Raw genomic sequence first — 15418 nt, forward strand, 5'->3', positions numbered from 1 at the left:
AAAAAAGAATTCTCAACTGAGGAATACCAAATGGCTAAGAAGCACCTGAAAAAATGTTCAACATCCTTAATTATCAGGGAAATGCAAATCAAAACAACCCTGAGATTCCATCTTACCAGTCAGAGTGAGGTAATGCAATCACAAAAGAACACACATGATATGCACTCACTGATAAGCAAATATTAGCCCAGAAACTTAGAATATCTAGGATACAATTTGCAAAACACATGAAACTCAAGAAGAAGGAAGACCAAAGTGTGGATACTTCGCTCCTTCTTAGAATGGGGAACAAAATACCCATGGAAGGAGTTACAGAGACAAAGTTCAGTGCTAAGATGGAAGGAAAGGCAATCCAGAGACTGCCCCACCTGGGGATCCATCCCATATGCAACCACAAAACCCAGACACTATTGCCTATGCCAGAAAGATTTTGCTGATAGGACCCTGACACAGCTCTCTCTTGTGAGGCTATACCAATGCCTGGCAAATACAGAAGTGTATGCTCACAGTCATCTATTGGATGGAACACAAGGCCCCTAATGAAAGAGCTAGAGAAAGTACCCAAGGAGCTAAAGGGGTCTGCAGCCCTATAGGAGGAACAACAATATGAACTAAGCAGTACTCCCCGCCCCCGGACCTGTGTCTCTAGTTGCATATGTAGCAGAGGATGGCCTACTTGGCAATCAGTGGGAGGAGAGGCCCTTGGTCAGCAAGTGGGAGTGGGTGGGTTGGTGAGCAGGGCAGGGCAGGGGTATAGGGGGCTTTGGGGATAGCATCTGAAATGTAAATGAAGAAAAAAATCTAATAAAAAATTTTAAAAATTGAAATGTAGATGGATATGTGGTAAGCAAATCTGACAAAGGGTTAGATATATAATGAATCAGAGACAAATAATCATGTGATATTTATTGCTTTTCCAATTAAGAAACAAAAAAAAAATCACTGAGATGTAGGAAATATAATTCACTGTATCCCATTAAATTATCAGAAGAACATTCTGTTGGCCCAACGATGCAAAGGGGTTCAGTGTCAGAAAAGTAAGCTGAGAGTGAATGAATCCTTATGGACAATTTCTAGCTCAAGACTGTAGGATCATTTTTTTGGAATCCTTCTCTTACCAGCACAATTCTGGGTTTATATTAAATGCCAACAATATAGCCTTTATAATATATAGTTCTACAATGAAATTATAGTCACAGACTCTGAAGAATGGTTTATTCATAAATATTTCTTCAATACATTTTTCCAGGGAATATAGTTAGAGTGTATTGTGGTGGTAAAACCATACAATATCACAAAATACAACATAAAATATAATAAATATATTACATATAAATCTTCCAATTTATAAGTATACGAAGGAATCTAGACTTCAAATCAATAAAGTAAAAGTACTTTGGGAAATATTAAAATATTCTTTTGTTTGCATAATCACTTATTAATATACTAAAATTGGATATGTTTACATTTTTGGTAGTAGTTTTATACAAGACACTAATGAATGAGTCCTCTAATATAAAGAAACTATTTTACAGTTACAGCTGTTAAATATAAGTTCTTACTCAAACTAAACCTTTTATATTCAAATAATGTATTTATGTAAACATTTTTTCAAAGTTATTAAAAGTCCAAGGTATGGTAACCAAAGATAGACTCTTGTACTATTCATACTTAAATAACATTTTTAAAAAGTATAAGTTCTAGTGCAGTTTTGAAATTAATACATAAAATATGAAAATATCAACATGTGAATAAATAAACAATATCACTTAAATTATCTTGGATAAATAAACAAAATTATAGAAATCTCTTGATATGAAAGAAGTTATTGAAGCTTTTCTAAGTGGAAATGATGTACAATCCATATTATTCTTTCCATAATAAAAGGAAAGGGATTGTTCGTTTGATTGATTATTTCTCAACAGATTTTTGAGAAACATCTAAGGATGAGAAAAAATCCTGTTGTCTAAAATCATTTTCAAAAACTATAGACTAATGGCTTTAATAGACTATTTTTAAGCAAATTTCATTTTATAAATTAAAAGAGGAGAAAGACTGAAATGTAGAGAGCTGACTGTAGCTTAGAATAAGCTAAGTGGTATTAATTCAGCTTGTATATTTTCAGTAATTAACTGTTTTCTTTTCAGCAGAGAAAGAATATGTTTCCATCATTATAAGATTCTTGATAGAAATATTAGCTGAATGATGCTACGGGTAATCAGTTTTCTACCATGAGACATGTCAGCAATAAGCTTCTTCTGTTTTTTAACCCTTTGTAAATAAAAGTTGCCACCTCATATCAGGGAATAGGGTCACTTTCCTCTTGTTTGTGCTGGTTGGGAAGAAAGATAAAGTGAGTTAAAATCTGTACCTAGACATCTGGTTTCCGATCCACTCCACAGACCAGAGGAGAGGCATTCTCGTACAGCGGAACCCACAATCATGAATCCCGAGTCACATGTGAAGATGGCTGTGGAGCCATACGAAGTTTGAGTTCCAATTTTATTTCCATTTGGAGGTGTTGGTAACTCTCCACAGGAGATGACTTATAAACAAAAAGTAAACATGCATAAAACATTATTTAAATGCACCTGCTAAAAATAGCATGCTGCTTACATTTTTAGTTACCTATGATTTGATTTTCTTAAATATAAAAATGGCATTTGTAAAATAAATTGTATGTAGGAGAAAAGAAAAAGGATACAATATAGTTTAATATTTATTCTTTATCTTTGGAAAAATATAGCTCATTAGTCCAATCTTTCTTAACTTTGGCTATTGGAAAGTGCATATGAATTAGAAGCTGCTGTAGTATTTAGTACTCTAGATTTATTATCATTATTTCTTAATCTTATTATCTTGTGACACAGGATAACCAAAATCTCTTTGGGTTAACCAAAAACTCATATCCAAAACTTACTGCTAAAAAATTATAAAAAATGTTACATATATATATATATATATATATATATATATATATATATATATATATATATATATATATATATATATATATATATATATATATATATATGCATGTATATATATATATGACAGATATAAGATAGCTAATTATCTATAATATTAAATTTATTAGCCATAATAATCTCATTGGATTGTTTATTCACTATAAAATCTGAGTCCTTGTGCTATATTTTATGCCAAAAATGTCTTTTGTATTCAGGATAAAAGGATGAATTTTAATCTATGTATTTTCTGGTAATAATATAACAAATAGGTAAAGGAAGTTGAGAAGAATTTCAATTGATGATTCTTTATTTAGTTAGGTTGGTTTTTTTGCTTGTTTGTTTGTTTGTTTGCTTTTGTTTTGTTTTTTTTCGAGACAGGGTTTCTCTGTGTAGCCCTGGCTGTCCTGGAACTCACTCTGTAGACCAGGCTGTCCTCGAACTCAGAAATCCACCTGTCTCTGCCTCCCAAGTGCTGGGATTAAAGGCATGTGCCACCACACCCGGCTTAGTTAGGTTGTTTTTATTAGACCCAGAAAAGTTTTTTAAAATATATACAAATACACTGATAGTTTTCAATTTGATTAAATAATATTTTAGTTTCATGTGAATTTGAATATAGTTGGCATTTCAAATATATCATGACTTTAAATTATTTCAAAAACTTTATAAAATAATGAGAGTTTCTTGTTTAGGAAATTCAAGATCAGAAAGAATAAGCTTCATACAGCACCGTTATTGAAAACATTGTCCTAAGATATCTGAGTTAAAGATCATTTTTATATTTACAGACTCTGTGGCTTTTTTGTAATAATTAACACATTATACAGTTAAATATAAAAACAATAAATTTAATATATAAGACTGAAAACACTACACAGATAACATTATGCAAACTTAGCATAATTTAGTTGCTAAAATAAAAGTTTTTATCTATATCTCATAAATTGATTTTATTTATAGTATTTGCTAAACATAATTAGCATGCTTTAAACTGCAATGTGAATATTTTTTTTAATGCCTTCATGTCACTTATAATGATGGTTCACACCTAAGGTCCGGAAACCAGGAAGCCCATTTGAGGCAAGGATTTTGTGAATGTCCTGTCTCAAAGGAACACACTCATGGATAGACAAAAACATTCTTGTTTATTCACGGGTGTGTTTAGAAAGAGAAGTAATGCAGGACATGGAATCACCAAGAAGAGTTTCTAAACACTACTTACTTTGGCAGTACGGTCTTTCAGTTCTCCAACTCCAAGTACCATTAGGAAGGCATTCAATAGAGGCAGGGCCAAGTCCATGATAGCCAGGATCACAGCTGAAAACCACCTTAGTTTTATATTCATAATGTGAGCCATTCACAATTCTCCATCTTCCGTGTTCCAAGGTAAAGGAATTGATACTTGGACATGTAACAACTGTGTAAATCCAAACAACATAGATGCTAGTAAGGCAAGTACCACCCCAGTACCTAAGGAGAGCTAAAACATATTGATCTTTCATGCTGACATTGACTTAGTTAATTCTGTATTGTGTTCTACAAAGTAACACTTGTTCATATTTGTACATTAATCATTAATTATTTCTATTTTCTCAGAAGCTGTTGGAAGTTCTTTGAATTGAGTTATTTCACAATTCCAATATATATATATATATACTGAATATATATGTGTGTGTGTGTGTGTGTGTGTGTATCCACCTAGAATCCCAGTTACTTCACTTGCTGTCATTCTTTATTATTAAAATGTTTATTGAAAAACTTAGTTTCAGAAAATGTGCTTGATCAGAATGGTCTTTGTGAACAAGAGCTATAATACCTACGTTTGCTCATTAAAAAGTTGCTTAAGATACATAAAAGCAATATTAGGCATCTTTTAGAGAATACACACTATGAAAAATTCTTACTTTAAATAAAATAATGACATTCAAATGTTAGTAATAATTGTGACAAGAAATTGAAATAGAGGAAATAAGATATTACTTAATTTTTATCAAAATTATTTTCAGTTATAATTATGTATTTATTAGTATACTATGATAGTAACAGTAGCAGTGAAAAAATTCTAAATGTAAGTAAGAAAAAAGACACTAAGTAAAGTCAAAGTTATGGATAATCAGCATCATTGTGTGGTCTTATAAACTTAGAGCTTGGTTTACTGAAATAGAAGATTATTAGCATGTATGTTTAAAGGTTTCCTATACCATGAATTTATTAAGAAACGCTATTTTACAAAGTAAATAGAACTTAGTTACATAAAATACAAATATCACATTTGAGACCTTTATGTATTTTGGAATTTCTAAAATTGAACAAAACACCTGTTTCCTGTCCTTCAGTATTTGATGACACAACACAGATCAATTAACTCTTATCTCTATCCAAGGGCATTTTCAGGAAATAACTTTTAAAAGCCAACAGTACACAAAATTTTAAGTCATATAACATATTAATTGCAAGCTACTGACAAATTTCCACTAGTGTACATACCAACACAGCGAGGGGTCTTATTGTGATTACTCCATGTTCCATCTGACTGGCAGGTGGCTGTGGTGAGTTCCTTGGATGACAGCCTGTATCCATCATTGCAGAAGTAGGTAACTCGAGTTCCAACCAAGTAGTCCGTTGTAAGGATGCCTCCATTAGTTGGGGCTTTAGGAATTCCACAGGAAATTGCTAAAATACACATACAAAATGAAGGAAACAGAAAAAGAAAAACCGTCTTCAGGAAATCTATAACTCCCAAACACCGAGAACTGTTTGGCAAACTATCTTGTTTCCAAAAGAAGTTTACAGTAGATCACAAAAAGAACTTTTAAGAATTGTATATTTGGAATAACTTATTTTAAACTACTAAGAATTTAATTGGTGACCTTGTATATTGTTCTTGCTTTTTTTCTTAGATTTTTGTCATCATGTATTTGGTCTTAGCATTCATAAAGACGATGTGGGAATCCAAGTCAGGTAAACAATGTTGTGTTTAGTGTTCAGTGCATGATACTGAGTTATACTGTGTAGTTGGATTTATTCAGTACTTACTAAATATTATTAAGGGACCATAAAATTCTCACTGACATTTTGTCCAAAGAAAATAAGGCTTAGACTACTGAAGAGACATCTTTTGTCATAGGTACAGTCAATGTGTGATAGTGTCTCTCTCACAGTTTCATTTTAGATGTTTTGTTATAAACTATGGTATTTTTCATTAAGGTGAATATTAGATTTTCTGTTACGTTGTTCCTGTGAATTTATTTATTTATTTATTTATTTATTTATTTATTTATTTATTTATTTATTTATTTATTTATTTGAGACAGGGTTTCTCTGCATAACCCTGACTGTCCTAGAACTCACTTTTTATTTTATTTATTTTATTTATTTAGTTAGTTAGTTAGTTAGTTTTTTTTCTTTTTCGAGACAGGGTTTCTCTGTATAGCCTTGACTGTCCTGGAACTCACTTTGTAGACCAGGCTGGCCTCGAACTCAGAAATCCGCCTGCCTCTGCCTCCCAAGTGCTGAGATTAAAGGCATGCGCCATCACTGCCTGGCCTCCTGTGAATTTATATTATCCCACTTTACGTATGCATTTCACTTCATATAACTTTGAAATGCTATATAGAAATTATGTATACTGACTACTGTCCATGTTTGCTGAACACTTATACAATCAGCATTTCTCAGATGATTTACTGTCCTATAGTTACTGTAAACCATGTCTGACAGTATTTGAAACCAAAAATACAATTAGATTGTTTTGTTCATCCAGAAACACTTTGATCGATGATGTTTTTCTGCCTGCAAGATATGCTAGCATAATGATAGTACAAAGTTTGTGAGAATAACTCGCCTGTATGTGATGCTATGCAAAGTCCATTTTGTGAGATGGAATCCATACCCAAATCTGCTTGGGTGACTCAGAACCTGAGACTAGATAGCCTAGAGACCTACTGTAAAATCAAACACTACTTCTCCGAGTGAATGAAAAATAGATAGATAGATAGATAGATAGATAGATAGATAGATAGATAGATAGATAGATAGATAGATAGAGAAAGCCCAGTCATATTAAGAGCACTTTCTCCTGCAGCAGTGAACAACAAGTACAGAGACCCTCAGCCAGATATTAAGTAGAGTAGAGAGAATATGGAACACTGAGCCATAAACTCAATATCTCCATTAAATGCCTTCCCTCAGAGCTCAGGGAACCCTGAGCAAGAAGAGGCAGAAAGAATGAAAAAGCCTTAAGGGATGGAGAAGACAAAGGGAACAAAGTCCTCTAACAACACTTGTATGTACTCACATAGAAGGAGACAGCATGCACAGACCATGTACCACATGGGGTCACTGACCTAAAAGAAGTGGTCACATGACCCAGAAACACTAATTGATAAAAACTTGCTAATGAAAATTTAGTTTTTTTCCCAATGGACTCTCACTAGGCAAACAAACTACTCTTAACAGTAGCCCACATGCCAGCAGTTGATGAGTTGATGGCTGACACAAAATGAACTCAATGTCATCATTGGAACTTCCTTATCTCATTTTGTTATGTTATGAGGTTTTTTTTTTTTTCTCTTTTTGATTCTGTCTTAATATTTTAAATTTATTTAATTTATATATTTTCTCTTCTCCCTGCTTACCTTTCAGGTCATTTGTGTATGCATTTTGACTTCCTGTTCAGTGTTTTTATGAGATTCCTGAGTGTGTGACTGAGTGGGTAACTGTTTCTTGTGTCCTTTCTGGGCTTGTTTTCTTCTGGTTTTTTGTCCTATCCTGTACACCATTTGAATTTTCTATCATTAGTTGTGTTTGTTTTATTTAATTTTTACATTTATCTCTTAGTAGCCTCTTTGTTTCTACTGAGAAACAGAAAGGGACTGAATAGGAATTGGAGGGATATAGGGAGAAACTGGGAGGAGGAAAGGGAGGAGAAACAAGAATCAGGATATGCTATCTGTGAAAAAATATTATTTTAAATTAAAGGTAAAAATAAGATGACCTGTGTTTGTTATGCTCATCAAGACATATTAACATATTTAGTGTTACTCCACTATTAACCAGATTTAGTATGTATTATCTGTATATCTAATTTAATCCATTACCAAAATTATCAAAATAGTTCTTGAATCCTGAAATAGTAAGCATGTAAATGATTCTAGAATTACTTTTTATTTTACTATAGCAAAAATATAGGAAAGAGAAATGTGTGTTGCATTTATATTATAAAGGTTATTTCTGTTTATCTATATTTCATTTCAAATAAACTTGTTCCCTTTTATTTTGTAAAATCCATCATATGTTCAAATTCCCTATCTATTTGAATGAAATATTGTAAATGGAATATAGAGAGTACAACTTTAGTCACATGAATACAAACCATGTAAGACTGAATGGCAGAAGCAACAGAGCAGAATAGTTTGCTCTATTGTATTTCATGACCTAAAGGTTTTGAATAAAAATTATATTAACAATCTCAAAAATGTTATCCTTTCTTTTAATTATAAAATCTCTAAACTGCTGTTGTAAAATTAAATGGTACCACGATACCTGTTTCACTAATATTTATATTTTCTGATATTCATGAGGGTGATTATAATTTTTACTAATTTCTCATTCCCCAATATACACTGACAATAATCAGGTATTTACTGAGTACCTATACTGACAAGCAGAAATATATGCTTGTGGATTTATGAATGTACACATGCCACACATGAACACACACACACAAACACAGACACACATACATTATTGAACCTAAGTCATGGTAAACTAAATGTAGTCAAATGTTATGAGTTTCATACACATTTAGAAAAATGGATATATTTTAGAGCTGTAGTATAAAATGGCACAATCAAATGACTGTACAAATATCTTCTTCACAAATAGATCAATTTTATCTTACATAGTGGTTTGAATGAAAAACGTGCTTCATATACATGTGCTTAGTGTCCAGTTGATGAACTTCTTAGAATGATGAGGAGGTGTCACCTTGTTGGAGGAGAGGTGTTGCTGGCAATAGGTTTTGAGGTTTCTAAAGCCCATGCTAGGTCCAGAGTTTCTTTCTTTGTTTGCTCTCACTCTCAATTTACCAATATTAGAACCTACTTATTTGGGATTCCTGACATACATTTAAGTCCAGATGAGATATCTAGCCTTGGTGGCTAAATATTTCCTGAACTATTGAACTTTCCATTAGAAGAGAACTATTAGTGGTTTATGTGGACCAGAGCATGTAAGCAATTCTAATAAATGCATTCTAATCATTCCCACTCTACTAAATGTAATATAGTAAACATAAAATTCTTAGTAGTTTATATATATATATATATATATATATATATATATATATATATATATTCTATGACTAAGTAATGTAATATAGTAAACATAATATAGTAATATATTAAATGTAATTATATATATATTATATATTTTATATATATTTTATATATATTATATTAAATGTAATATAGTAAACATAAAATTCTTAGTAGTTTATATATATATATATATATATATATTATATATATATATATATATTCTATGACTAAGAAAGAAAGATTGGATACAACTTTGGGAGAATCATCTCTAAGAGGCTGTCATGGTTGCTTCTTTACAGAATGACAGGAAAGCAGAATTGAAAATCAAGGCAGTGACTGGAAATTCACTATTTCTTCAGAGTAGCAACAGTACTTGTTTAGTAATGGGATGAAGTTATCCATTTCCTGACACCAGTCCCTGTGTGGGTGTCAATCAGTTGCTATGCAATCTTCTAAAAGAAAAATAATTAATGGTACTCAATCAAAGAGAGCTAAGGAAATTTTCTATTTATAACTTCTCATACTATTTAACTAATACTTAAGTAAGTATCATGATGTCTAAGATATTGACAGAAAGAATAGTTCATTACAGAACATAAACAAAAGTGACATAAACAAAAATGGCATTAAAAGCCTGAGCAATATGCATAGCTCTTCCCAGTGACATCAGGGAAATAGCCAAATAGGTCATATCTCCAACAAACTTATTTTTACAAAATAATACTTTATGAATGTTTCAATAAAAACAATAGATCAGTTTGAACTACAAATACTGTATAATATTACAAGATCAAATACATTTCTTTTCAATGATACCCCAGCATTTTTATTGTAACAACAGAAAATGTCAAATTAAAAAAAGGTAAAAAAGTAGTGTGACTCAACATGTGTAAATTTGATAGTATATACATAAATTAGTGAAATTATAGCATTGACTCTAGAAAGAAACTGAAAACATTCAGAAACTGTAGGATGATTTTTTTTTAAAGATAAATTCAGAGATTCAGTAGTCTCCCCGTTAGCACTCACAACCACCTGAAACTCCAGTTCCAGCATCATCTAAAGCTACACCTGTGAATACTAGTATTCACCTACACACACACACACACACACACACACACACACACACACACACACACACACACACATACACACACACAGTTAAACCAATTAAACCTAATGAAGACTAACTATATAAAGGTTTTCAATTTAAAGTTTATTTAAAGAATATATATATGTATACATACATGAAAATATATACTCATGAAAAATCTTTATGTAACTATAATATAAAGTTTTAATATCAAGGTATTTTAATATTCATTTAAACGATTATATGATTTAAGATTAGTGTACTTCCTATGATAATTATAACATGAGATCAACTATTCCCTTACAAATTTTACAGCTGGTTTTTCTGTGAGCTCTCTGTCATATTAGATGATAGCTACCAGCATTATTTATTTACTGAAACTGTTCTTTATAAATTTGGAGATGACAGCATTACTACAGAGACATTTATATTTTGGTTTACATATGGAGATGATTTATAGTGCATACATGTATATATGTATATTATATGTTTGTACATACAAATGTGTGTACCTACATATATGAGTGTATATAAAATTTTCATGTTGAGAAAATAAAGTGATGAATTAAATACTTTAAGAAATTTAAATCAAACAGGGTAAGATGATACACTTCTTTAATCCCAAGACTTGAGAGGCAGCAGATAGATCTCAAGAGCTCAAGGCCAGTCTGGTCTACTGAGGGAGTTCAAGGACAGCCAGGACTACACTGAGAAACTTACCTTGGGAGGGGGAGAATTTTAAGTTTCATGCCATTATTTCGCATAGCTGAAGTTTACTTCGACTTGTTTATCCTACCTAAATTCAAGAATGCCATTACCTTTTCACATGACATCTTAATCAAAAGTTCATTGGTCATTTTATTATCACATGATCCAATGTTCACAGAGTGCTTAGCTTTGTAAAGAATTACAAATGAGAGTCAGAATAAATTTCTGCTGAGTTAGAACACTGGAAAAAAATAACCAGGTAATTAGCTACAATGTTTCTCATAAATTTGATCTTTAGAGAATAATTTTGCATACTTTGTGCTAAAAATCTATGTTGATCTTATCCATCCTTACTACTATCTTTCTATACACTAAGTTAATTTCCATTATTTTATCACTACAAAGTAACTGATATGATAAGCTGTGGCTAACATATGCATTTAAATATAAACTTGTGACTCAAAGATCATTTAACACCAAGAGATGTTGTCAAATTTTTTTATGTCTCATAATCAATTTTGCATTTTTATGCCTGATTTCCAGGGACGGCTCTATGATGTGCTTTCTCTTTTAACATATTTTATTTAGTTAATTAATTAATGATTTTATTTATTAACATCCCCCTCCCTTCTGGCCCCCCTCCCAGATATAATCCCCTCTCCCCACTCTCCTTTGCCTCTAAGAGGGTTTCCATCCCCCTCAAATACGCCTGTGTTCCCCTTCCCTGGTGCATCAAGTGTCTACCAGATTAGGAGCATCCTCTCCCACTGAGGCCACACAAGTCTTCTGCTAGATATGTGCAGCGGGGCCTATGGGAGGGGAGACTTGGACCAGCCCATGTATACTTTTATGACGTGCTTTTAAATTTGTATATTTAATATTGTCTATTTTGTGATTAATGTAAACATGTATGGTTAATTTGTAATAATGCATGTTTCTATTTTGGGAAAAGATACTTCACCTTGGCAGGCAGGGACTGGTGCATCCCATGAATGATACCCATAGGATGATTTTCTGCAAACAGCACTACTTTTCCCAACGAGCCGGAACCCTCGGTCACAGGCCCAACGAACCACACTGTTCAGTTGTCCCCCTGTCTGACTGATGATATATCCATGAGGTGGAGATTCTGGTGTGCTACAGTAAAAGGCTTTTCAAAGAAAAAAATAATCACTGCTTAATTAACAATTAGACATTCCTTATCATCCAAGTTTGTAAACAATTATGCAATTAATCAGCTGTTATTTTATTTCAATGACAATTGTACATGTTAATTTCTTTTAAAAATCTCTACTTTCATGGCTTGTAAGATATTTAACAATCCCTAGACTCTCTAATACATTTTACTATCTTCTAAAATGTCTCCTGCTTTTAAATGCTTTTGGTAACCTGTGAATGTTCAAAAGCTCTGGAATATAGCACTGAATTACCTGTTGTCTGAAGGGTCTAGATATCATAGCTTGGGAAATATGGAAGAGTCTGTTGTTTGCATACCACAGTGAAGTTGTCTTTAGATATTTGGATCATAGTAGGGCATCAATTTCATTTTGACTAGTGTTAAAATGGACTTTGCTATTTCATAAATAGCTTCAATACTCTACTAGTTTCCTATATGATGATGGATTACTTATAACATTATAGATATTGCCAATAAAATAAAACTTTCTTTTTTGTGAAAAACAAAAAAGAAATGACAAAAGATAAGGTCTGTAGATTTTTCCATATACATACTTTAGAGACCATTCAGTTTGTCATATTATGGTTATGTTTTGAAATGTCATTGTCATCTAAGGACATAGAAAATGGAAGATAAATAGTGACAAACATCGAATTTAGAATGTATGTGTCAATAACTGTCACTTCCAACAGGAAAAAGTAGATATTTACCATGTTAAACAGTTTTTGATAGCTAAAATTTGTGTTTTCTTTAAACTTATATCAAAATTTGCCATGGATGTTAGCAAAAATAAAAATTGACGCACAACATAATTAATATATTGCTTATTTGTTTAATTTGGACAATTTCTCTTTCTTTTGTTAAAATAATATAAAATGAAATTTAATGTGACAAAATTCAAATGTTTAGGCATAATAATATAAAATAAAATTGATGAATTTCATGTGGATAAAACATTGACTAAATGCAATCTTATGGGTTCCTCAATCATATATATAATTTTAAGAATGTTCTTTCATCTTCAGATTGGTTAGGATACACATTTTGTAAGCAAGTTAATAATGTGGCAGTTTATATTTAAGATGTGAAAAAGCAATTACAATCTAATTATAATTATCAACTCATTTTTTTAAAAATAAAAGTAGCAAGGCATAATTATTTTATCTGTACATTATATGTAAAGATATGTATATATTTATTTAAGTATACAATTTATAAGTAAATTCATATAAATGAGCCAGTATCTACTCTATACAGTGAAAGCCATAAATTGTTCGTAATTGAGAACTGTATCAAAGCTATTTACAAAAAATTTATAGTTGAAGGGATTCACAGTGATTAGCATGCTAGAAAAAATAATTTCAACACTGAAGAAAGACATGTTCCTCTAGCTTCTACTATCATCTAGGTTTATAGTACAGAAAAGAAATGTATCCCTCCTGTAATGGAGAACATTTTATATTCAGACACCACCGACTTGCAACCTTTACTTTAAAAATAGTATACTTTACTATGAAAAGGAGGACATATAAAATGATGTCATCTTGATATTAAATATATATTGACATTTTCAAATTCACATTTTTAAAATTATTTTACTTATTCACTTTTTCCCCTCTCACTGCCCCCTCCTGGTCAGTTTGTTTTTAATTGTAGTTTTTCAATTGTGCTCAATGATTTGTCTTTCAACACTTAAGATACTTTAGCAAGTACTGCAAAAGATGGAGACTAACAGAAAGAACATATTTATAATTGCTTCTGCTTAAAGCCATTTGATGTTAGTTATTTAAGGAATCAGATGATACATAGACTACACTGTTACTATTTTCAGAGAGTTAATGGAAACAAATCTATTGAAAATTTTCAAACATTCAGTTTCAGCTAATTTATAATTAATCATTTATATAATTGATCTAAGTTGTAAACACCCTATGGGCTTTTAGTATGAGCAAAAATCAATTAAAGGAAGGAGTGGAATTTTTTTCATCACAGATGAAATTGAGGCACAGAGAGATCACGTCCAATTTTTCAAGAAAAAACAATGGAGGGTTTGTAAATTTATTAACATTTAAGAGATTTATAGTTAGATTCCTCTGTCTATTTTTGGTTTATCTCAATTTTTATGTGTGTCTGATGCATGCATCTATGTACACAGAACATATGCTTCTCAGAAGTTGAGATCAATAGATGTGACAGGTCCCCAGTAAGAGTTACTACAGAAAATAAGGAGCAATCTAATGAGAAGATTACAGATCCTTGTTATCCATGTCCTTAACTGCTCAGCCTTTCTTGGCCCCATCTTAACTCTTTAATGACAATCTCAGTGTTGACAGAAATGAGATAGTTGCTACAGTCAAACATTACATACCAATGTATCTTATCCTGAAGCCTTTCTTGTTGTTGCCATGATCTGCAGACCATTGAAGAAATACTTCATGACCATTGCTTGTTACATTAAAAGCAGATGAATAATCTCCACTGAGAGTAATAAGCACTGGACTCTGAATATTTGGTCCTTTGGAGAGAAAAATAATATAATATAAATATAAATAAATGATTATATTCTCATTTATCTCTCGTGTTTATATTCTTATAGTATTAAGTATTGAAGGTTTTTTTATACCCAATGCACCTTATCAATAATAAGGGAAAACTAATACAAAAATGTTAAATGACAAAATGTGAAGTATTTTAATGTTTTCTTTAAACTTCAATTCACAACAATTATCAGGGATACTATATTCTTCATGTAGAATGGAGTCTATGTCATTAAAAATATCTATAGGATAAAAGCAAATGTTTGTATTGAACATGCACATGTACAGTTTGGATATTTTGACTAAATTTATGATTATTCAGGAAATATAACCCATGGTTACCATCATACACCTGAAGAACATCAAACTCCTTTTCTGTCTGGAAGAATTCTACAAACATGCTGATGTTATAACCCTTTTCCACTGAGATGCTCCACGCACACATCTGCAAATTTGGGTAACTGTCAGGATATCCAGGACTCAGTATGACTCCTGTAGAATCTAGTCGTAGTTCATTGGCAGGACAGAGCACTGTAAAAGAAGGCATCATTATAAGACTTTTGGAACATAAACAAAAGTTGTATTTTTAAGACTAAATGCATGTTTATGTTCAT

General features: G+C 31.6%; 1 protein-coding gene across 5 annotated transcripts in view; it reads right to left on the reverse strand.

Annotated features, from left to right (window-relative positions):
• The window catches only part of Csmd3 (CUB and Sushi multiple domains 3), a 1165720-nt gene that overhangs the window by 71616 nt on the left and 1078686 nt on the right, over positions 1-15418 (reverse strand). For all 5 annotated transcript variants that reach the window (XM_021216672.2, XM_029547950.1, XM_029547951.1 and 2 more), the window contains 6 exons: positions 15147-15335; positions 14636-14782; positions 12052-12240; positions 5457-5642; positions 4192-4386; positions 2372-2545 (listed from right to left, as the gene is read on the reverse strand). In XM_021216672.2, coding sequence (XP_021072331.1) covers positions 2372-2545; positions 4192-4386; positions 5457-5642; positions 12052-12240; positions 14636-14782; positions 15147-15335 — 1080 coding nt within the window. The remainder of the gene's footprint in view (positions 1-2371; positions 2546-4191; positions 4387-5456; positions 5643-12051; positions 12241-14635; positions 14783-15146; positions 15336-15418) is intronic.

Source organism: Mus pahari, chromosome 17 (assembly GCF_900095145.1).
Source record: "Mus pahari chromosome 17, PAHARI_EIJ_v1.1, whole genome shotgun sequence".
NCBI lineage: Eukaryota > Metazoa > Chordata > Mammalia > Rodentia > Muridae > Mus > Mus pahari.